The sequence below is a fragment of the Marmota monax genome, unplaced genomic scaffold, assembly GCF_021218885.2.
Source record: "Marmota monax isolate L192 unplaced genomic scaffold, Marmota_monax_Labrador192_F-V1.1 WCK01_AAM20220418_F8-fsc00001, whole genome shotgun sequence".
Lineage (NCBI taxonomy): Eukaryota > Metazoa > Chordata > Mammalia > Rodentia > Sciuridae > Marmota > Marmota monax.
The window spans coordinates 28,295,349-28,320,704 of NW_026693777.1; the positions used below are offsets into that span (position 1 = coordinate 28,295,349).

The 25,356-nt window shown below is 32.6% G+C and overlaps 1 protein-coding gene across 1 annotated transcript; it reads right to left on the reverse strand.

Moving 5' to 3' along the window:
• Window positions 1-6,038: 6,038 nt before the first annotated feature.
• Window positions 6,039-25,332, reverse strand: Ap5m1 (adaptor related protein complex 5 subunit mu 1). Its single transcript, XM_046460854.2, has 8 exons — window positions 24,825-25,332; window positions 20,173-20,818; window positions 15,476-15,703; window positions 13,738-13,877; window positions 13,151-13,236; window positions 12,945-13,063; window positions 9,689-9,785; window positions 6,039-7,270 (listed from the first exon to the last, which is right to left on the reverse strand). Exons 1-8 carry the CDS (start codon window positions 24,896-24,898, stop codon window positions 7,188-7,190), a joined length of 1,473 nt encoding a protein of 490 aa, XP_046316810.1. The 5' UTR covers window positions 24,899-25,332; the 3' UTR covers window positions 6,039-7,187.
• Between the last annotated feature and the right edge of the window lie 24 nt (window positions 25,333-25,356).

The window sequence follows — 25,356 nt, forward strand, 5'->3', positions numbered from 1 at the left end:
AAAATATCTTTAGAAGAGAAAGCACTATTTAGTTTGAAACTTAAAATATTTTGGAGATAGTTGAAAAACAAGTTTAAGGCACTTATTTAAAGTGTACAAGTGACTCATTTTTATTATTACTCATGCACTATCATAGTCTGGAGAGCAGCAGGTTGCTTGAAGATGCCACAAATATTCTTTGAACACTTCAATAAACACAATGTAAACACTCACTTTAATAATGTTTCCTTTGTCAACCAAAACTGAGTGCATTTTTTCCCTGCCCCAGGCTGAGCCATGACTAGCTGTGTAGCAACAGCAGAGTGCTAAAAGAATTTTTCAACAGTAATTTGCTTGTTCTAATTTACTTTTCAAGGTTGATGATCAGAATCATTACGCTGCTTGCAAAAAGATCTATTTCTATTAATTTGATCCAGTCATTCCTCTTGTTCTCATCATATTTAGTTTCCCTGGCAGCTTCACCAAGTAAGTTAATTGAATCAGAAGTGCCACCAGCACTCCAGTTCTAGTTTCATATACAAATGAATTTCTATGTCCTTTAGAAACAAATCTGCTACTCCCATTGAGAAAGTATGGGTTTCACAGACATGAATGACTCAGGTACTTCCACACTATGGCGATGAAAATGTTGCTTTTTGCTCTTCAAATATAAATATTCTTTCTAGTTGGTGGACAATAATACCAACAATAATATTGAAGTGCTATCTGTTCAATCCTTTTAAAAAAATAAGATATTTTAAGATGTTTTTTTAAGCCTGAACACAAACATCACTCATAAACCCAATCAAGAAACTGAAGTCTCACATAATTTTACATGATGCATGTGGACAAAGCAAGGCTTATTCCAATGTACACTATTCCAAATGCAACAAGAAATAAACTAGCCTCAAAATCTTTAAAACATTTCAAAGTACCTAAATGTTTTCCCAATCTTCTTTCTGTGAGAGAATGTGTTATCATCAAATATTTATAGGACCCTAGTTAAGTGACATGGAAAGCTCACAAGAATCACATTTACACTAAACACAACAAAACATGTACAGAAAAGAAACTCCTCCTTCAATCACTGGCAAATTAAGGGTTAACAATATAAATTGGATCATGCTTGCTTTGAGATTAGACATAATGGGCTCTGCAATTTTGAAAGGGAAAAAAATCACAGGCTCAAAAATAGACATAGTCATTAATTATCTCTTTATAACCTGCAGAGGGCACTCAAGTCCCTTGAAGGAAAAGGTAAACATTTTAAGAGGGATAATAATAATTTGAACATTTTCATCATTATGTATTTACTAAATAATTTTTAGAGAAACCATCATTTAAAAGAAGGTCATATAAAGGAAGCATACAGTTTGACTTTAAAATTTTTTTAAAAATTTTTTCTAGTTGTAGATGGACAGAATGGCTTTGTTTTATTTTTACATGGTTCTGAGGCTTGAACCCAGTGCTTCATGAATGCTAGGCAAGCGCTGAGCCTGAGCCACAGCCCCAGCATTTAAATGTTTAATGCATTATTCAACATGCAGATTTTCACTTCCTACTGGAAAAATGGCAGCAGGTAGTTTCCATTCGTGCACATTCATCAATCTGTAAATGCTTGTGCATGTGTTCTGCCACTACACTGACGTCAATTACATAGATTAGCCAGGTCCTTAGAGAAATCAACCTGGATTCCAAAGTAACCTGCTTACAAGGCAGGACACCAGTGAGATACTCATGCCAATTTTTTTGCTCCAAGCAATATGTGGACAATAATATTAACTCTATAAAACAGTTGATGAGGAAAATTAGAAGCTAGTTGAAAAGCTTTTAGCTCTTAAGAGTTTTAACCAATTTGTAAGACTAATCTCATGAGATCCTTGACAATTTTCATTTTAATGAAATTTTAGTTAATTAATGAAATCCCTTCATTAATTAACTAAAATTGTGTTTGGGAAGATATTTAGATATTTTACTTTAAAATATGTTTCTTCTTCTGACATAACATTGAAATGTTTCACAGGGAAACCTGCCAACTCAGACACACTAGCATTGAATGCATTATATAAATACATACACTCATACATATATGTGTACATAAATATATTCTATGAAGGCATATTTTAAAATACACTGCAACGTTTTATTAACTAGATACTTAGAGCATGAAATAGTTAATTATTAAAAACACTTGTTTCTCAGAAACAAAGCCATGGGATCCTGTATTCCTAATGCCATCTTATTATTTTTTCTGATCCCCAATTTTGTTGTGATTCAATAACTTGCTACCAAAAGGTATTTAGAAACTGGTTATTAAATTGAAACTAGAGAAGGTTGGTTTGGCATAAACTTAGATATAGTTTTTTTTTCTTGCATCATTGCAATTTATAAATTAGAACACAAAAAGGTTTAAACCAAAAAAAAAAAAAAGTGTTAAGAAGCGGTCTGAACACAACTTGTGTTGCAAATTGCTATTAGGATGATGAGCAATTATAAAACATTTCTAAAACTGCTTTATTTATAAAAAGAAAATTTATCATTAGTAAAAATTTAATCCTTAAAAATAAATTTGTTACAAAATACATAAATACATTTAAAGGTCTTGTAATATACTTCGATAAATCCTCTAATTTAACATCTTGCAAAAAAATACTAATGTTAATAATAATTTAAAAAAGTGAATTGAGAAACATAGCATGAAAAATCTTGACACTTTTTTGTCAAATTTCAGAGAATATTTCAAAGTTTACATTTATGAGAGAAGAGGTGTCCAGAAAAATGAGAAAAAGGCAGAAAACATTTAAAATAATTAATATATAGTATTTTGGCAATATTATTTACCTTTCTTTTTGAAAAAATCATTCTGAAAATGAATGCAATTTTTTAAATGGGAATATAACAAACTCTCCTAAAAGAAGAAAAATTTAATAAGGATAGCTTTCAAATCAGCAGTCTTAAGATGGATCTATGTATTACAACGTTTTCCCCAACTGGATTTCTTCACCACATACCATGACATTTTCTAGTGGCGGTGGAGGTGATGGGAGGGGTGAGAAACTATGCAGTTTAAGGAAAAAGAAGCATTTTCCTAACTGCAGTTGTAGCCACTCCTTTGATTTTTAAGTTATCTCAGGGCCAGTAAGTATACACTCTTAATACATGAAACAAAATAAAAAGCTATACTTGGAATGTATTCTTTGTTTCTTCTTTCTTCAAAGCCTATGCTTCCTAATATCATTGTTAGGTAAAGCAAAAAGAAATGTTTGTTCTATTACGTAAGAAATAAACTTCATTTGGTATTCAATTGACTTTCTAACTTAGCAGACAGGACTTTACATCTTCAAATACTGAAAATAAATTGCATTCTTGGCCCTTGCTTTAAAAGGTTATAGAGAATAAACGCACACCCTGGTAGTGTTCTAGTGATCTCCCTAATCTCAGTTGCACTTTGTCAGAACGAGGTAACTGGTAGTTAAGTGAAATACCCTAGATCAAAGGGGGATTAATCACCAACTGAATCCTTGCTGAATAAACCTGTCATTCAAGAAAATTATTTCCACTGAACTTAGCAGAGGATTGAAGGTATTTGCATAACAGGGACCAACGTACTTCAGCCAGGTTAAAAGGTTCAGAATTCATCCCATGTTTAGCTTTTTGCCTCCTTTTCCTTTCAGCAGCCTGGTACAATGGTTTCTAATCTGATAATACAGCTAACTATCTAAATGATGTCAGAACAGGAAAGTATTGCAAAGTTTGGATGAGGGATGGATCAATTTCACTTTCAGTAACTCCTAAATCTGATTTGTTGGAATTTAAGATGTAATCCTAAAAAAGTCCCTTAAACCTGAGGACTGTTTATTAACATCCCTTTTTTGACCTTTGTCTTAGGAACAACTATTCTGCTGTGGCAGCAGTCCCTGAAGGTTTTGGATAATTCCACCTACCTACTTCCCAGTGGTAGCAGAGAAATCTATGAATGTATATGAAGTATTAAAAATACTAGAACCAAAATGAGAAGACAAATATTAACACTTTTTTACTATGCACAATGTCTGCTGTTAAAAATCTTAAATCACACAATGTATAAAACTATAATAATTTAAATATAGTGGAAGTATTGAGTCGTCATGAAAAATTTTAAATATTTTATTAGGCAGAAAGTTTAATAAAAATAATAAAACATTCTCATAAGAATTCCTGATGAGCCTATTTACTTCAAACTTGAGTTGATTATTTTAAAAGTATAAAATACCACCAGGATATTGCCTAACTTCAATATTGCTGACTTTAAAAAGTTTTAAAATATTGTTTAGTAAGAAAAGTTTTTACCAGAATCACGAACCATCTTTTCTGGAGTTCATTTTCAGAAATTTAGCTATTTTTCCTTTTGCCTTTGGGATTTAGGGAAGAATAATTACCCATATGATAGACATCAGATTTCGTAATCATATTTTGGCACTAAAAGGGAATTTAGAAATTTTCTATCTAGAGCAGGACTGACACCATCCAAATCTTTCACTAGAAGTAGTTGCTCATATTCACTGCAAATGCAAAGCATCTTTCGAGTTAAAAAATGCAAAGAATAGTTATCAAAGAAAATGAATAAAATCCGTAGTGAGATAATTTTTTAGAAAATGATTGAAGTTTTAACCCAAGAAAGGACTCTTAGAGTGTCTTATAGCTTAGAATAAGAACATGTCAATCACGATTAAGCTTCTGGAATCGGAATCCCTTTGAAATGCAGCTGTTTCTTCTTTAATTGTGGCAGAGGACTCTGAAGAAAAGAAAGGTCCAGCCTTAAAGATGAGTAAGGAATACAAAATAGCTCAGGATTAGTTGCGGAGTTCAAAGGTCGCTAATTACACTAAGGAGTTCCCAGACACAGGGAAAACATTAAACAGGTCACCTACCAAACGGGAAACAGACTTTGTCTTCAGAAATTATCCTGAAGTGACAGGTTCCTAGACAAAATCAAAAGCATCATAGTGTGCCCAGCTGATCTTGAAGGGATGAAAACATGAGTTGGTTTAGTTCTGTAGTCTTGCTGGAATGGAATGGCAACAGATGGCATGGGGTTCTCCATCATCTCTATACTTTTCCAGTACTCCTCAGATTTTCCTTAGTTTTCTATAAATGTCAAATCAAAGTCTATTGGTTTTTCTAATTTGTTCACGAAGAAAGTTTTGCTTAAGGAATTATTATGTTGAATCTCTGCCTACTCACTAGATAAATGCCTCTTGCCTACCTTAGTGTACTTTGCTAATAAGAATTTGAATAATTGAAATTTCCAAATGGCTCTATTAACACAAGTACAACATTAAGCCTTGAGTTGAAGAGACATAAATAACTTATGGGGAAATGTTCTTTCAAAAGGAAAGTTTTTACTACTGATTATCTATGATTAAGCTACAATAATAAGTTAAAGTCCTGGTCAGACAGTTATTCTTCTTTGTTACTTGGGATAATTTTGAACATAGAACTTTATGTATGATAATGCTTTGCAGAAAATGAGGGTTTATAATGAGTAGGATTGACCTTAATTAAAAAATCAAACTTCAAATCCTAAGTTCATATGCACTATCCCTTCAAATTATTATAGCTCTCTTTTGAGGAGTTAGCAGCTTTTTCTAAGCCTTTTCTGAGAAGATTCATTAAAAAACAGAACCCAGAATATAGTTGAATTGAATATTAATCTGTAATGCATATTTTTTATAATGCTTTTAAATTCTATTCTGTAAAAGAACTTTGACATGAACTAAGTTCTTAGGATCTTGAGATTACTTTTTTCTTGGTCATTTGGAGTCCAACTTGACAATGAACTGCTCTGAAAACAGAATGTCACATCTAATTATAGAAACAGGTAGAGAATAAAGAATATGGCTAATGGTTTCTGAAAAAATAAAAAAAATTATAATAAGAAAATGAGAAAGACAAATTTAAAGAAAATACACTATTATGTAAGACCAAGAGTAAATAATACTCTACCCACAGAAAGGTTTTTGAGTTTTTACATGAATTTATTCATTAATGGATTTTAATTTAGTAAAATAAGGAAAAAGCAATATTATATCTACCTTTATTTTCAGAAATTGGCTGAAGACATTATATAATTGCAAAACATTACATTATTCTGCAGGTATCCCACCCATCTTTATTTTTTAAAATATACTTATAGACATCCTAAGCAAAATGTTATTATGGCAGATTAACAAGCTTACTTAAAAATAAACTCTAGAACAGGGATAAATAGAATTATGCAGATTCTTTATTAGTCAATGGGATAGTTCTGATTAACAACAGGTTACTATTTAAGCAAGTCTCCTTTGTCTACATTGGCTGATTTTTCAAGAGATTTATAGTTGTTTATAATTTGGTTGCTGATATTCTATACCAGCACAATGTACTGGGAGATAAGTTTTTTTTTTTTTTTTTTTTTTTGTACTGGGGATCAAACCCAGGGACACTCTACTACTGAGCTACATCCCCATTCTGTTTTATTTTAAGACAGAGTTGCTCTAGATTGCCAAGACTGGACTCAAACTCATGATCCTCTTGCCTCAGTCTCTCAAGTCTTTGGGATTACAGGTGAGTCCCACCATGCCTGGCTTAGTACATAGGTTTGAAAGAACAAATAGTTATCTTACATGTCAGGTACAAACCATTGGAATGGCTGCCTGAAGCTCTGCACTGAGAAGCCTGAGCTCTTACCCAGGAAGGCTCACAGTAGGAAGAGGGTTGTGATTGATTAGCAGTTATCTGCTATAGGGGTGGGAAGGAACATGTACAGCATGTTGACCCAGGATGAGTCTTCAATAAGTCAGAGTGAATCACGAATTCTTTGTATTCTGAATCACAGTGACAGAAAACGAAAGGGTAACAAACACAGGAGATATTAGCCTTTACAACAATAATATTATATAACAATAATGATATACTATAATATAATATATAATTATATATTAATGCTATGATATATAACATAATATGCAATATATTATAATAATGTTATATGACAAAAATATCATAATATATTATGACATTCTTTCAAACTATATCAGATTAAAAAATTTCAAGTATGAATATTTTATAATTAAAATCCTTCAGATTTTTTCACTTACAGGTTATATGAATACACAATAGATATAAAAACTATGATTTCATTTATGCTGTGTTACTATTGTATAAATCCCATTTAAATATTAAAAAAATCACAGTAATAATGATCCATAGGTTACTGGAGCAGGGGCTTTAGAATTCCAGATGTAATAATCAGAAGACACTAGTTTCCGGTCTAAAAAAGGAAAAAAAATAAATAAACAAAAAAATAAACTATTTCATCTTAGCAAAAAAACAGGAGAGCAAAGTCATGATTTTTTTGACATTGTTCAGTGCAATCATTTCATGGCAATCCTTTGAAATATTCATTTTAATTTTATTTTATCAAGGCTTTATTATTAATTTTTACCACTTAAAAAATGTAAGCTCTTTAAATCTTTGAACAATCCATCTTTAAGCTTACATAAAATATCTCTTATTGATGCCAAGTCTGTAAATTTTTTCCTCACATTTCTCCTAAATACTATTTCTTATGAATCATTAATTGTAAAATATTTAATTTTTTTGTTGGTTTCCCTTCTCTAACTTCTTCACCACTGTCCTGATTCTGGTCATCTTATTCTTTATTAATTCAAAGTGTCAAAGATGTAAACCAACAATCAACTTTCTAGCAACATGATAAAAAAAGTGGCTTTGCTGGGTTTTCATTATAGTTCTGATCAAATGTAAATAGCTTTGCAACTTTAGTGAAATGGCAATCTCTTTGAACTAAACTTTGCTGATATGTGGAATTGAGATAGTAATGCTTCTTTGGATTTAGTCTCAGGCAAATTATTATTATTGTGTATATGTATATCACTAATTATTTAATTCAGCCTTTTCTACCTTTCTTCTTAATAATGCAAAGAATAGTTTGATCCTCATTTCTGCCATCATTACTAGCTACGTGACCCTCTGTTTCATCAGTGTCCTTATCTGTAAAATGGAGATAACTCTATATAGGATGCTGTGAGGAGTAATGAGTTAGTACACATAAAATAGAAACTATGCTGAGCACCTAGTAAATAAAAAATATTAGCTATTAATGAAATTAGCATTATTACTATACTATTTTCAGAACAAAGCTGTTAATTGTGAATATAGACTTTATTGCCAAGATGATGGCAAAATAAAGATTTCACATGGCTGCACAATTTGGCTGTCACTGTCTGAAATAACCAGAGTTAGGAAATAAAGACTAGTTGTAATGATCCATTTAAAATGAGCTCTTTCAATATTTTGCATTAATAAGCAGGTGTATTAGTGAAACTTATTCTGTATTATGCTCTCTGAATATTACATGTTTAGTTAATCCTGACAAAATACTTAAAATGTTCTAATTATTAAAAGACAATATATTTCTCATAAATATTTTAAAACATCGGTCTATTTGTACTTAGGCAAAGATACTGGTTGTCCAATATTATGCTTTCATAAAACATAAATGCACTATGAATACTCTTCTATGAATTCATTTAAAAAATACAAACAACAACAAAACTGATGAAAAAATGAGGGAAACGCCAGGGAGGTGAGAAATGAGCTTTTTCTGGTTTTACTAGATAGAATATGTTTCTGAAATTCACAAGAAATTGCTTAGATTCCATAGTTCCAAGTTCTTTAATTCTTTTGAAATATTCAAATACAAAGTCTTGTCCTATTCTTTTTATTTTAGGGACCTTAATTCTTAGTTTAAAAAATATTTATTTAAATACAGAAATAATTTTTATAAATTAGCATCATTGTTATCTAAATATATACATATAATAGCTTTATTCTCCTCAATTTATAAGGCAAAAGGTTCTCCTTAACTTTATCTAATTATACCTCATTCTAGCTACTTTTCTATATCAGCCATGTGTATTTGATCTGAATGAAATAATTTTGAATTCATTTATAAATTTCTTTTTGTCTAGCTATGTTTTCATATAAAGTATACATATATGTATGTATAAGATATATATACATATATATATTTCACAACCAGTAAATCCATTGAAGACAGGAAATCATCTTTACAACTTGCCTAGTGGTAGACTAGAGAAGGTGGGAAATAGTGTTTATTGATTATAATATTTGCTAAAAATTACTTAAGTTTTTAAGTAATAATCATACTTACCATCTATTGAATCTATATTATATGCTAAGGCTTGATCAGTATAATCTTACTTAAAGCTCATAACAATTCTAAGGTAATTTATTTCCACTTTAAAGATAAGAAAACGAAAACGTCAGAAAGTTCATTGAAGCAACACAGTCAATAAAATGTTGGAGCCATAGCCTGAATCCTTGTTTGTCCAATACCAAAGTATATAACCTTGTGAACCACCTTTAAATAAGAGTTTATTATAACCAGAACAAAGCAAATCTAATTTTATACTAAAGCCCATCCCATCTTAATCCTTGCTATTCCAGATTCTATTTTAAACTGGAAAAGACTGAGGGCCATACAAAGTTCACAAAGTGTTACGCTGGGGTGGATAAAGTCAAAATTTTTACAAATTGGGATTATTCTCCAATTTCTAAATTCTGTTATATTTTAATTTTACCTTAGGTAATAACAACACACCACCATTTAAATCTCATTAAGTTAGTTTGAATCTGTACAACTTACATGAACTTATTTTTGGTTTTCCTGATGCGAAAACTTGAACTGAATGTTGATCCACATAACATCCGGTGAGTGTGTAATCTAAGATGCTAAAATGAAGCTAGGAAGAGAAATGTACTAAACTGAAGTGATTAGTTGGTAAAAATGATGATCACATTTTTTTCTCTTGATATGACTTTAAAAAATTCATCTCACACAGTTCATAAAATAAAAATCATAAAATATTGAACTTCAATTATGAGTATACATATGTTTAAATATGTACACACATACTCTCTTTCCTTTGCTCTGAAGCCATTTCTTTGTAAGTCTTCCATTATAAAGTGCTTAACACAAACCAGGCACTTCACCAATATGGACTCTAATCCATACAGTATCATTTTACAAATAAGGGAACTGAGGTTCTGAGATGAAAGCAATTAATATCCCAATATGTAAGCAGCAGAACTGGCATCTGACCTCAGACACGGCTGACTACAAAAGCAGATGTTCCTTCTGCTAGGTTGTCTAGTAAACTACATACTCTCTTCTATCCCAAGGGCTATGTGATTGTGATATATTTTACATCATAATTCTTTTATAGGTGGGAATATATATACCTTTTAGTGAAATAAGAATGTAATTACTAAAACAGAAACATTAGCTTATCTGGTCTTTGGAGAGAATGAGCTGCACTACTTAATTTTCTAAGAAACTGAAATTTAACTCTTACAGAATTGAGCTTAGAAATTTTCCCTTCCCTCACATAAAAAAACTTACAAAATGTAATCAATAGTTCCTAATTTCATTGATAATGTGAGGTTATCACTGTAAATGCCAATTATTATACTGTACTATAATAGAGTGAGGCAGTAGCTTCTTTGAAGATATGATGCCTGAATCAAAATCACATTCACAGAAAAAGGTTTATATCTTACATAGTTCTAGTCTCCTTTTGCTGTGGTTCTCTTCATCTCTGCTGTTAAATGACCCTGATTTTGCAATACCATGTTATCTTTTCTATGCTTTTATTTTTGGCAGTGCTGGGGATCAAACCCAGGATCTCATGTGTGATAGGCAAAAGCTCTACCTTATATTGATTTTTTTTCCTTTCTTGCCTGTAAATTTCTCCCATTTTTCAAGTTTCTTCTTTAATTGCTAAACTTACTGATCACATGCATATGATGTTATTTTTAAATCTTAACATATTATTCCTGCTGCAACTCAAATAATTTTTTATATGTATTTTTTAGTTGTAATTGAACACAATATCTCTATTTTAATAATTTATTTATGTGGTGCTGAGGATCGATCCCAGGGCCTCTCACGTGCGAGGTGAGCGCTCTATCACTGAGCCACAACCCCAGCCCCTCAAATAATTTTTGATAGTACGGGGTTTATGCTTGCTTGTTCAGTGTAATTCTGAATGCTGGAAGTTATTTATGACAAGGTTGACTTCCACACGACTAAGATAACATAAAACACATTCAGTTCGTTCACTGAAAATAAATATGAATTGGAAAGTGGTTAAGTGATGGAAATTAACAGAAAAATGATAATATCTACCTTTGAAGAACATGCAATGTGGTAATACCCCACATATTTTTTTCTGAAAAATTAGGACCTTTTATAATAATCTTTGAAACAATGCTAATAGATGTAGTTGAAGACAACATGGGGAAAAAAACCCAAATTATTGCCAATATTTTTCTGATTTCATCACCAATTCCTCTAATTGCCTTTATGGTCAGATTTCAATCTCCTTTGATAGCATTTTACTTTCTTGTTACCTTTTTAATCACCCCATTAATTTTCCTCAATGGTTTTTCTGAATCTTTACCATTTTTCTTATTTTTTTCTGATCTTAATCATTTCCACTACTTCAACTATTTCTTCTCTGTAGGTAACTCCTAAATCCTTATATGCAGCTGAGCTTTTCCTTGAGAAATCAAGTTTTAGGTTTTTAGCTATCCACTGGACACTTGAATTAAGATATGTTGCTATTATCCAGTATCATATATATAAAGCTCACTCTTTCCCAATGTTTTCAATATCAATACTTTAATTCATGTATATTCACCCATTCAGAAATATTTATTGGTAGATAATGGATTAGGTCTTAGGGATAAAACAATGGATAAATGAAATTCATATCGTCACTGCCCTCTTGAAGGTTCAAGTCTGGTTTAAATGACATACTTTTTTGAATAACACCATCTTTTTAAAAAAATTTTTTTCTTAGTTGTTGATAGATCTTTATTTATTTTTTAAATTTATTTATACGTGGTGCTGAGAATTGAACCCAATGCCTCACACATGCCAGGCAAGTGAGCTACCACTGAGCCACAGTCCCAGCCCATAACACCATCTTTTGACTTGTTATTTTTTTCTTGTCTCTATATTAGTGACTGAGATTTTACAATCAGTATGGCTTAGAGTAGCCCATTCTTTTTCTTTCTACTGATACAACACTAGTTCAACATCAACTTAGTACCTTTCATGTGCCACATTAATGTAACTATAAAATATTTTTGATGTCCTTATTTTTTCTCACTTATTTCCTTCACATTCATTGCAGATTAATATTCACAAAGTATCACTTTGTACAAACCACTCCTCTATTAAAAAAAATATCCAAAGTTTTTATAAAAGAGTCACACCTTCTACATTTCAAACCTAAATTATGCAGTCAGTCTTATACAGTATGACACTTTTTAGCACTTGATCCTAAGTGTGTCTTGCTTATTCTTCACCCCTTTAAGTCTTTTTAAATTAAATAAATACAGTCAATCTTCAAGTTTCCTTATTCATGCTTAACTAGGCCTCAGAGTTTGCTTTAACTCTACTTTCCCTTGACCACCTTGGCCAGAAAGGCTCACTTCTTCCTTCAAACACCAAAAGCAGTTAATTGATGTGCATTATTGAAAAATCCATAGAGAGTAAAGACTATATTTGACATTTTTCATGAATAAATTTTTAATTTGATGATTAAATGCTGGGTAGTTTAAGTTGGGTTATTTAGATGTATTTAATGATCTTAGTTAAGTTGGGGTATTTAAGTATATTTAATGTTCTCCCTTAAAATTTATATTAATCAAAATAGAAAAATGACTAGTACTAACCAAAAAGAATAAAACAGAATCTAAAAAAAGCACTTAGGCAGTCAAAAAGCACAGAATTAAAAACAATTTGCTGTAAAACACTAAAAATCAATTAGGTAAATGCAATTTAGAAACAAAGGAAGAAGTTCTGATGTAGTGAATCATGCAAATATGTTTACCTTTACATATGCTGTATCTCCAATACAAATCTGGTCAAATGGTTGTTTGTCATGGCTCTTGGCTCCAAAGGTTATAGTTCCAGAAAGACTAATTTCCATTGATTTGGGGAACTTCTGGCCTAAAAACACAAATTAACTATTTTAAAAAAAGTAGAGCCTATAGCAAATGAAAGGGAAAAAAGATCAACAAACAAAATCTTGCTCACCAATAATCCAGATCAGTAAGCTTTTCTCTCGAAATACTTCAAGCTGGCCAAAACTAACTTTGTATTCTAATTGTGTAATTGGACCTCTTTACAAAGAGAAAATAGAAAAAAAAATGATCACAAATATAACAGCTTTAAATCAAATCTTGTTACAGTTACTTAATACAAAGACAGCAAAAAGGCAGATATGAATTCAAATTTGTAGAATAAAACAGAATAATAAATACCTCAGAAAATACTAGAAACTGCATAAACACTTATGATATACATTTCATTGCTATTGACTTGTATGCAAAGTACAGTGAAATTGCTAGAAATAAAGCCAGTAGTAAATAATCTTCATGGAGGTTAACTGGTTTCTTTATAATTTCCTAACAAGTTTAACCACAAAAGTAAAGACACATTTAAAGGTATCTATTTTTATGATTATGTTTTGGTTCAGAATCAGCATTCATTTGAGTAACAAAATTATTTAGTTCTTGAAAAAATAAGGTAAAAAGCAAATACAATTTGCTAAACACAATTAGGGGACAGTGGGAATCTACTACAGAAGGCAGACATCACAACATCATGTTATTTATCCCTACCTATTGTAAAAAGGTATATGAGCTTCACAGAATTCAAAATTATTTTTCACACTTTCATGAAGTTTTAAATTAACTTTTATTTTTAGTTGTATTTCTTCTTCTTTCATTTGATAGAAACCCAAAATTGGTGGTACAGGGACCTGAAAACAAACATAAATTTTTATGAAATTCTCAGGTTAATGGGTCTAAAATACTAATGGTAATGGGGGAGGGAGTTCTTGTGTATATTATACACATTACATTATGTGAATGTGCATATATACACACACATATACAAACCTAATCATTATATACAGATCTGTCTATGATACATAGTGAGTTACTCCAACTGTTTTGACAATAGCAATAATGGGTCTATAAAAGGACAGAGATTCTTCTACCCCTTTCTGTTCCTAGACGAGAAAAGATGCCTTATAAAGGGGTACAATATATTCTTCCTCCTCTTGCTCTTCCATATTCTCCTCTCCAAATTAATTGACCTAGAGCACAGAACATGTACTAGACATACTGATAACTGCTGCCCTGCCCACAGTTCCTGATGTTCCATCTGTATTCTGTAATTGCATTCTTCCCACGTTCCTCAACTCAGGAGTAACTCAGAAGTAGCTTGACTGGTCATCAATAACTGACTAAAGGAAAAAAAAAATGTAGCCTGGAGTAAGCCAATCATTCCTATTAGTACATCAGAAGTAAGACATTGAGACTCTGCTTATATAATGTGGATCTTAGAGCTTTAAAATCTTATACAAGCATAGAAAGTTGAAAGAGGAGACAGAAGCAGAGATAAGACGATGTGGACTTTCAGTATAAAGTGATTTTAATTTTTCATATCCAATATGGTCTGGGTCTACCTCTTTTCTTGAATGACAATGAAGACTGCCTATTGTCTTCTCAAAATAATTTTTCCTAACTAAGGTCTACTAACATACTGATTGATAACTAGGGCAGAAACAAATAGCACATTATAGTAAAAAACAGTTTGGACTTTGGGATTCTGGAAAATCTGGGTTTAAATTAAAGTTCTGCCATTTATCAGTTACATGTAAAACATGACTAAATCATATCAAAATCTATTCTGTGAGTGTGGACTTCCTCTTAGGAATAATAATAAAAAAATTTCCCCGTCAAAAGAAGAATGGATAAAGAAAATGTGGCTTCTTACAAGAAGAAGAATGTAATTGTGGCATTTGCAGGTAAATGGATGGAGTTGGAGAATATCACGTTAAGCAAAGTTAAGCCAATCCCACCAAACCAAAGACTGAATGTATTGAGATGTGAATCTAATTCACAATAAAGGTGAGGTAGCTAGGGATTAAACAGAGGGGAGTAAATGGGGGGGGGGGATGGAGGTAAGAAGAACAGTAGAATGAATTGGACATTATTACCCTATGTGCATATATGACTACATGACCAGTGTAATTCCACATTATGTACTACCAGAAGAATGAGAAGTTATATTCTATTTATATATGTTGTGTCAAAATGCATTCTACTGTCACGTATAACTAATTAGAACTTACTAAAAAAGTAAAAAAGCTTTTTAATGTTGTTACAGACACCAGAGATTAACAGGTAGTCTATTTGAAGAAATGAATCTTCATCTTCATCTTCATCTCTCAATTATTGTCTGGTAAATAACTTCTGAAAAATTCTTGTTTGCACCAAGTGTACAAATGATTGCTTATCAATAATATTTATAAAGATCAGGAAAGTCTCAAACTTTTCCAAGATTATTTACCTGGGAAGTATAGTAGCATAAATTGAATGACTCTAAAGGTGGAGTGAATGGAAATTTATAAGGCCCACTAAATGCAGAATCATTCACTGCATCAATGCTGCTAGAGGTCAGAATGGCAGAATCAAGAGAAGTCACACAAGGATGAACTAGAATATCTTGAAGTGGAGATCCATTGGTGGGGAGGTTCAAGCTGATGGTGACATTTGGCATGATTCCTTCTAAATCACACTGTAACACAAGCAGAAATGGATATTACCAAGATATTGGAAACATACACCTTCTATTTGAGGCTTTTCTGAATTTATCAAAGTAATTTCCCCCAACTGAACTAACTTTTTTTTCTGCAGGAACTAATCTATTTGCTTTCTGTTTTCTGATACTTGTAAGATGCTACAGTCAGGTACCAAGAGAGCCTTCATATACCCCTCTGCTTATCACTATATCTCTGAGAAAGAAATGTTAAAAGGATGGGGATGTAGAATACTTGCTTAACACCATGCACAAAGCCCTGGATGCCTTTCCTGGTATGGGGAAAAATGTTAAATCTATTCACTACTCTACATTCCTTTTGTAATCATATTTTGTTCAGGGCTTCAATTTGTTATACCTCTAAAAATGTATCCATTTGTTTTCCTTTCATCAATCCATCTTCCATCAATGTCAGAGCTATCTTAATGAACCATAATTTTTATTATATTGTATCCATGCTCAAAATGTTTCATTGTTTGGTCCCTGTCTAACTCTTTAATCATTTTCCACCCTATGAACTCTGTTGTAGACATAGAGGATTCTTGCATTTCCCTGAATAATTCATATTGTCATACCTTCATATGTACCATTGCATGTGCTGTTTCCTTCAGTTAAAATGTTTTTTTTTCCTTACTATAAACTTTAACTCTTCATGTCTAGCTCATTTTGTATGATGCCTTACATTCTGAATCATCACGTCTACAGCCCACCTGTGCCATGTAGATGCCTAGAACCTTCTTCCATACATGACTTGGGTTAGACTATCAGTGGGAGTTAGTAATGAGACACACAGAAGAAAGAAGGGAAAGGAAAGCCATTATTCTTAGGAGGTCGTGGAAACCAGATATGACAGTTTCACAGACCTCTCCCTGAACACCAGATGTAGCACATTCACAGATCTTTTCATGAATTCCACTTTGTGGTTGTAACAGATTGTGACATGGCAGCTTCTAAGACTTCTCTGTGAATTCTGGTTTCTCTACTTATTCTAGTCTCCAGAATGAAACTGTTACTCTTTCTGGAAGGTTGCAACCAGAGGAAGACTTGTATTTCCCAAGCTCCTCTCATACTTGAATAAGCACTAATATCTTTATTTCTAGATATCTTATAGTACACACTGGCCAATTAAACCATATTGTGCCAGGCACAGTGGCACAGCACATATCTATTATCCCAGAGCTTCTGGACACTGACGCAAGAGGATCACAAGTTCAAAGCCAGGCTCAGCAACTTAGGGAGGCCCTACGCAACTTACTGAGACTCTGTCCCAAAGTAAAAAATAAAAAGGGCTAGGGATGTAGCTAAGCATTAAGTGCCCCTGGGTTCAATCCCTGGTATGGGGGCTGGGGGAAAGGCCATATTAATATCTTTTTTTGGCTAGATGTACACAATATTTTGAGAGTTAGTGGAACTCAGCAGGCAAAATGCTTAGTTCCAAATGCACTATCATATACACCATCTGCACCATGCATTAATTATCTACCGACAATAGGTATTTCTCTGTACCTCTTTGTTTCCCCTTTGAAGCTAGTTCTTTGAAAAAACTATTTTTATCTCTAGTGCCAACCCCACTACTATGCATAGGAAATACTAAAAAATGTTTATGAGTTTATATCTTTTTCTAATTATTGACCCTACTTTAAAAAATACTAGGGGGGAGGGGGGAGGATGGGAAAGGCAGCGGAGCACAACAGACACTAGTATGGTAATATGTAAATCAATGGATGTGTAACTGATGTGATTCTGCAATCTGTGTATGGGGTGAAGGTGGGAGTTCATAACCCACTTGAATCAAAGTGTGGAATATGATATGTCAAGAAATTTGTAATGTTTTGAACAACCCACAATAAAAAATTAAAAAAAAAATACTAATATATTTCTTTTCTAATGCTATACCTAACAATATGTGAATTCATTAATGTACCTGTTATATTTAAGAATTATACTTAAGAGAGAAAGCAGGCATTATGAATAGTATTAGATAGAATGAGTGTCTTATAAAGGTCTTTTGGTAACAATTACATTATGTCAAACTCAATTACAAACAGAAATGCTAAATAATCTTACTAAAATGCTTAAAAATATGTTACTGTTTCAATTTTTTTTCCTCCTTCAGTGCTGGAGCTTGAATCCAGGGCCTCATGCATGCTAGGCAAGTGCTCTACCACTGAGCTACAACTCAAGTCTCTCCAGTGTTTCCACTTTGAAATTATCTGCTTCTTTATTCTCTATATGTAAGCTAATAAGAATAAAAAGTAGTTGTGGTTTTTGATGGATATTTATGAAGATAATAAAAAAACATTTGATAATAAGTACTATTAAAATTATGTTCAGTTTTTGATTATTAAATTATCCTGTAGCAGTCTAACACCCTTAAAGAGGTCAGAGAACCAGCATCTTATAAAAACCTCCAACGAATTATCCACTCTTCAAGCACTTAAAAGACCAGATTATCAATCATTTACTATAGGATGAGGATATCCTTTCTAAAAGGGATGTGTGTATTACCCTTTAAATCAGTCAGGCTTATATAAATGTGAATTTTAAAAATACATGTTTTAAAAACAGAAGGCATCTAAGTGCTTGTCTCATTTTAAAAATGACAAATGATTCACAAAGTTGTGTGACGTTTCTGAAGATACATAGAAAAATAGTGGCAGAGTAAGAATTAGAACTTCAGAATTAGAACTTAATTAGTTCTAATTAAGAATTAGAACTACAGGCTTTCAGTGCATCAGGTTTTCTACTAGACTAAGATAAAACGAGGATAGTTATTTCCATTTATAATGGACTTCATAATAAAAATCTTCCTTTAAATATTTCTTTAATCTTCCCCATAAGCAATCTACTAGGGTCAGCTTATCAATCAGTGGAGACATTTAAATATTATTATATTAATTAGCATTTCATTATAAACAATTTATTCCTTGTTTATTGAAACAGGATGAAAAACACAGAAATGGTGAATTATCCTATTTTCATTATACCAAACTTACAAAAAAAAAGAAAAAAAAAGATTTTTGACTATTTTAAGATTTATGAATGACATAGTCCATGATTTTATGACTATTTACAATAGTTCTTTCTAATAGAATGAATATATTTTGACCTTGATAGAAGTACATTTAACATAGACAAAAGTTTTCAGTCACTTTTTTTTTTTTATGGTCCTGGGGATTTAACCCAGGGACACTTTTACTACTGAGCTACATCTCCAGTCTTTTTATTTTTCACTCTGAGACAGGGTCTTGCTCACTAAGTTGCTCAGGGCCTCACTAAGTTACTGAGGATGATCTGGAACTTGCAATCCCTCTGTCTTACTCTCCTGAGCTACTTTCATTATGATTAAAAGGGAACTGAAAAGAAATACCCAATTTCCCTGTCAGGACTATTCTGATTCTCTGTTCTTGAAATCTACTTTAATCCACAGGATCTACCTAGCCACTTAACATTAAAGGATGATGGAAAAATAAAGACATCTGAGAAAATTATTAATACATACTGATAAGAGTTTACTTGGAGGATTTTTATTTTTGGTCATTATTCAACATGGCATTAACCACCTGCTAACTCTATTAATATTTCCATTCTTTCCCCATCTTCTAACTTTAAACCACAGAATCTGATACTGATCTGTTACTTGTTTAAATAAAAAAAGAGCACTTCAAAATGATTTTAGCTATCATATCAGAGAATTAGTCAATTTCATGTGTTAGAGAAAATGGAAAATAGGGGAATTTTAAAATATGTTCACAAATTCTCTCTTTGTTCCAAAAAGTGGAACAAATCCCATACCTCTTATGATCAGACTTAGTGACTTGCTTTTAAACAAACAGAAAATAGTGGAAGTGATACCATGTGATCTTCCAGTCTAAGTAATAAAAATAATTATCTTCTGATTCAATCTTTTTCTCTCATATCATTTGATTCAAGGGGAGCCAGTCCCCAAATTGTGAGGACACTTAAGCAGCCTGTTTAAAGGTTCACATGTAAAGGAAATGAAGCCTCCTTCCAATAACCAGCACTAATTTGCCAGCCATATGAGTGAGTCAACTTGCATGTTCCAGCTTTCAAATGACTATAGACCCAACCAAAATCTCGACTCTTATCTCTTGACTTCTTCTACATTAGAAGTTCCCAGCTAATCCCCAACACCACAAAACAAAACAAAACAGAAGTTCCCAGCTAAGCTACTCCTGAAGTTATGACCCACGGGAACTATGAGGATAATAATGGGGCAATTCATCACATAGTTATAAGTAACTAAAATAAGTGGTAAGAAATACAAATAGAAGACATCAAATTTCATATGTCTATCATCTAATTATACCCTAAAGATTAAAAAAAACAAAGATATCACTTAACAATGTAAAATACAAGTAATAGAATTTTACTTTCTCCATATATGTTAAATGGTATGATAAAGCAAATACCCAAGAAAATCTCACCTTGCAAATGACTGCTCCAACAACTTGCCATGTATCTGCTATATCCTGTTTATCATATTGCATGGATTTTACCTTTTCAGTAATAGAAATAGAAACCTGTGGTTTTCCTTTGTATGTTCCAGCTTTCCAAGCTGGCTGTTTCTGTGGCTGTGACACAGAAGCAAAATTAATATTATCCAATGAATTCTGTAAGTTGGCATCTAATAAAGTACCAAATGGACAAGCCTGAAGAAGCAAATTAGGCAACTGGCTCAATTTTGTATTTAGCTCAGTATCATTTTTTTGACTAGAATAAAGAAAATCCTGTATACCAAAAAGAAGTTCCAAGCCTTGTGAAATTCCACTGATGCTAATTAATGGTGGATGAGGGGAGAGAGTTTGTTCAACAAGTGGAACACTAGCATATATCATGCCATTCTTCAGAAAAGCAACCACTGGCCAGAGTTCTTCACCTCCGAATGAAAGTCTATAGATGGTTGTTTTATTGATGTGTGTACAACTATCACGACGCTCTACAAAGTCCTTATCATCATCCAATAATCTAAGTTCAAAAAGGAGTGCTTTAAGAAAGGGACCATCTTCAGGAATAGGCACATAACTTGCTCCATTGAATACTTTGGCTCTCTTTTCAACGGTTGGATATCGTCTGCATTAGGAAAACAAGAAACATTATAAATGATTCTTTCAAATAAAATAAAAATGGAGGAATTAAGAAAAAACCCTAAAACACAAGCAAACAGGAATAACAATAAAACATAAAATAACAAATATACATACCCATAAAAGCCAAAATCCCCAAAACATGTTAAATTCCTATCAGAATAACTGTTTTACATTTGAGGTTGTTCCAAATGATAAAGTGTCATCTATTACTGAAAATGCTTAGTTATTTAATTTTTTAAATAGGTAAAGTACACCAATTCTAATTTAAAAATTTGTCAGGCACTCAGATTCCTTCTTGGTCGACAGAGTATATACCTAGACCATTCTAGGCATTCATAGAATTTTTTTTTTTTATTCCATCCTAGAGGAGTAGGACTAAAGAAGTTATTCAATTTACCCTCCGAAATTTTGGATCCACTAGTTAAGATGATATGATTAAAGAAATGTTCTATTCTACTTAGTCTATAGTGAATAACACCCTGAGTCTACTTGCTAAACTTTTTAAAAATACGGAACATTGTTTTATTAATAATAGTTTAACTCTATGGCTCTGGAAAACACTATTAAAAAAAGAAGTCTGAATATTCCTTTATGGTTTGCATGTCTGGGTTAAATGGTAAGTTAGTAATTTATTTTCTTTTTCCTTCTTTCAGGAAACAGAACAAAAGATGTTTTTGCTCATTTATAGAAATCTGTTAGTCGTATTTTCTTAGTTTAAAAAAATGTATTTTTCCCTGTTCTTTCCTGCTCCACTTCAAAGTCTAGAATGAAGCTGTCTGTTAGCTACTGACTTTTGAGTAAATCATCTAACTTTCCTATGCCTATTTTCTTATTTATAAAATAAATGGGAGGCTTGGGGGTGTAGCTCAGTGGAAGATCACATGCTAGTGTGAGGCCCTGGGTTCAATCCAGCAAGAAAAATAAAAGGATGACAAAAATCAGCAGTTTTTAATCAAGAGTCAAAAACATACTTACATAAAAGTTTTTTCCACTAATAAAATTCTGATGTTGCTAATAATTTTTAAAAGAAAAATAAGTTACATTCAAAGTTAACCATTTATGAACAAACCTCACTTTTTAAAATTATAATGTATTTTCTTGACTGAGGAAGGGGAAGATTCAGCCAGCATATCATTTGTGATGCATCTTATTCTCTGTTTACCTAGAGGACAAAGTTTTTAAGTGTAAAAATTTCATGACTGAATGTAAAGATGGTTAATATGGGATCTTATACATGTCTCTCTATGTGTTCAATAAATATTTTGTTGGGTTACTTGACCTGTCATTTCAAATTTATTCTGAGCTACTTGTAAAACATGACTCAAACCTTAATTGGCTCTAAAATTAGGGATACAATAGCAACTGAAGCCAGACTTAAGCTGATACCATTATTATCTGGACAGCAAACCTTTCCAGAATCAAAACTAATTTTTGCTGTGGGAAATAAATGGTTAGATAGAGGAAAAATCACTTTTCTTATTAAATCTTAAACAATAGTTATTATCCTTTGTTGTACTAATTAATAATATGCCAAAGCATATCTCTTTAGTCCTAACAGTAATCCCAACAGATCAGGAATCTGAATAATACAACGTTACCAATTCATTCAAATAATAGAGAACTAAAGTCATAGATGTATTATTTGGTCACTTTGCTGCTTCCATGGAATTGTTGAGAAGCTCAATCAAATATATCTGAGGTTTCTTCTAAAATAGTATTCTGAGCACACTGAGAAAACATTTTTTGCATGACTTCTTCAAGGAACATATTTTCTTAAGCAATAAAAACTTTCACTTCTATATTAAAATACACTACAAAGCCACAGACATAAAAACAGTATGGTACTGGTACAAGAAAGACAAAAAGAACTGAGATAGACCAATGTTTTTATGGGGGAACATAATAACTATTATTAGTAATTTCATCACTCAACAAATAAAAGATATACTGCTTTGAAGATGTTAGGAAAACTGGTCCATGATAAGAAAGAAATAAAATGGGATTCCTGCCATCTCTAAAGATGTTCTACAGATGGATTAAACTTCTAAATATAAGAGATAAAATTGCAAAATTCAGAGGAGATAATGTGGAATGATATCTTTGGGAAATAAGGGTAGAGAAATAGTTCAATAAATTCCTGAGGAGCTTACTACTCCAATTGCATTAAAATTAGTGATCTGTTTAACCAAGAACAACATTAAATTGACAAAAGATAAATTTAAAAATCTATACTAACAATGACATGAATTAGTATCAAGAATACATAGCAAACTCCTACAAATCAACAGAAAAAAACAGTAACTTTCAAAGGAAAACAAGGACGGGCATATATATGAGGCTATTCACAGAAGAGGAAACCCAAAGGACTAACCTTTATTGCTACACAGAGAAATGTCAATCAATTAGAATAAGTGTCAAGAAAGAACAGATATAGGAACCCTCACTAATCATTGGTGAGTCTCGATGGGTGCAATTAGCATTTTGAGAAGCAAATTAATTATTTGGAAATATTTATTCAAAATCAGCATATGTATGCACTATGGACCTGTTTGATGATGTCTACTTGAGAATTGTTCAGATGGCTATGAATTGGAAGCCACTTTGTAGATTATCACTAGGGAAAGGAGATAGGTAAAATGTGGAGGTAAATCATGGAGTACTACAGAGCAAGTAGAAGCAACAGCCTAGATCTAGGGTACAATAGAGACACTAAACACATGAAGTTATTTAAACTTATATTAAAACTAAGCAAAATTAACAAGTGAGTTTCTCAGATCAGCCACAGTTCAAAAGCTCAATACCTACACATGCATGTGGCTATATTAGCCAACTCAGGTTTAGAACATTTCCCCTTTCCATCAATAGTAGAAAAATTCTATAGGATAGCGCAGCTCTAAATGAACACAAAGTAATATGATGTTTCTAACAGCACTGGGAAGTCTGACAAATGCAACAAATGGAAATCTAAAGCACAATTAATTATATAATTTGACAAATACATATAAACAAAAGGATAATACAGAACATGTAAGAGTTACCTGCTGGAACAGGAGAATGGCAGTTAGAAACAGGTAACCAAAGGGAATATATTAGTAAAATGAAGATATCCTGGATGAATAATGAGGCCGATGAACCATGGACCAAAGAATAATACTAATTTCTTGTGTTTGAGGTCCAACAACAATAAATGTAAGCCAAGTGTTCTGAAAGAAAATGGTAAACTCCAACCCTGATGCCCTCAGTAACAAAAATTGTTTAGGCTGCAAAAGCAATGTCTCATATCTACATTGCCAATTACTTTAAAATTACATCCTTCTTTATCTGGCTCAATCTCATTTCCATCAGGCTATGTCACTATAGATGGAAGAATGAATAAATAGCAAAAAAGAACTCTAAGTGGTCACCGAGAATAAAAGGTGAAACAGATTACTTTCCCTAACATTTTACAATGAATTATTGTATACAGTTTTCTTCATAAAACTATCTTGATAAAATATGGAGAGTTGTAAAAGTGGGACCAGATCGCTTACACGATCTAAGAAAAAAGTGAATGCAATTTTTCATACTTCCTTTTCTTCATCAACCGGAACTAGCAATGTGTTTAGTAATGACACAAAATAAGATGAAAATAAGTCATACTGCTTAGCAAGGATTTTTTATGAGTTAAAATGTCCTTGATTTTATCAATGAGAGTCGAAACTTTTAAAACGTGTTTTTTTCCTTTATCATCTCTGTATCAAGCCTAAGCAGATGGAGTTAATTTTAAGATGCAATAATACTTATACTAGAAAACGCATGTAATAATCTGTCAGGCAACAATTCGTTTTATTTTTACAACAGTATAAAATATTCACTTAATAGGCAAAACAGAGGTTAAGTAACTTGACCAAGATCATTCGTGGCAGACCTGGGATACAATGCATCACAAAACAATGCTATATCAATGAATCTTCGATTGATCATTCCTGGGGATTCAGATTTGCATTTACCTGGAGAATCTCACGGTGCCACAAAGTGGAGTTCCTGGTTCGTGGCGTATAAGCCACACTGCTCGCTGGGCCATAGTAAGCCACTAAAGCATAAGCTCAGCTCCTTACCAAAGTCGCCACCAAGGAACAGCGCAGACCGGCTTTCTCCGCGGGATTCTTAATTGAAGTCCCGAGATTCGCCCTGCGCCACACACGAACTCACTAGAGATGCTGGCTCTTTCAAGGGAGGCGAAAAAAATCTCTGATTCTATCCTGGTCAAAACATATCACAAAAAGTTCTAAAAATCCGCACCTAGAATCTTGAGAAACTTATCCCCAGCAAACCCAGTATTTTCTTCCTCTAATTTCCACTTCCGGGATGGTGGCCCGCAAGGATCAAGGTTCCTCACTTGCCCAAGCACCCAGCCTCTCTCCCGTTCGCCAGCCGCTAGCTTCCCTCGCCTGCCCCTCCCGATTCCTTTCGGGCGCGCGCAGCTCCACTTCCGGCGTATGAGGCGGTGACAATGGGAGCGGCGCGGGCGGCGCCGGGAGG

Excerpts from the sequence above, each read along its gene's own strand:
- Ap5m1 (XM_046460854.2), bottom strand. The coding sequence starts at position 24,898 with ATGGCCCAGCGAGCAGTGTGGCTTATACGCCACGAACCAGGAACTCCA. Across the intron at positions 15,704-20,172 it reads TTGGAGCAGTCATTTGCAAG|TGTGATTTAGAAGGAATCAT; the intron begins GTGAGATTTTCT and ends CTTGTGTTACAG. Across the intron at positions 9,786-12,944 it reads GAGATACAGCATATGTAAAG|CTTCATTTTAGCATCTTAGA; the intron begins GTAAACATATTT and ends TTCTCTTCCTAG.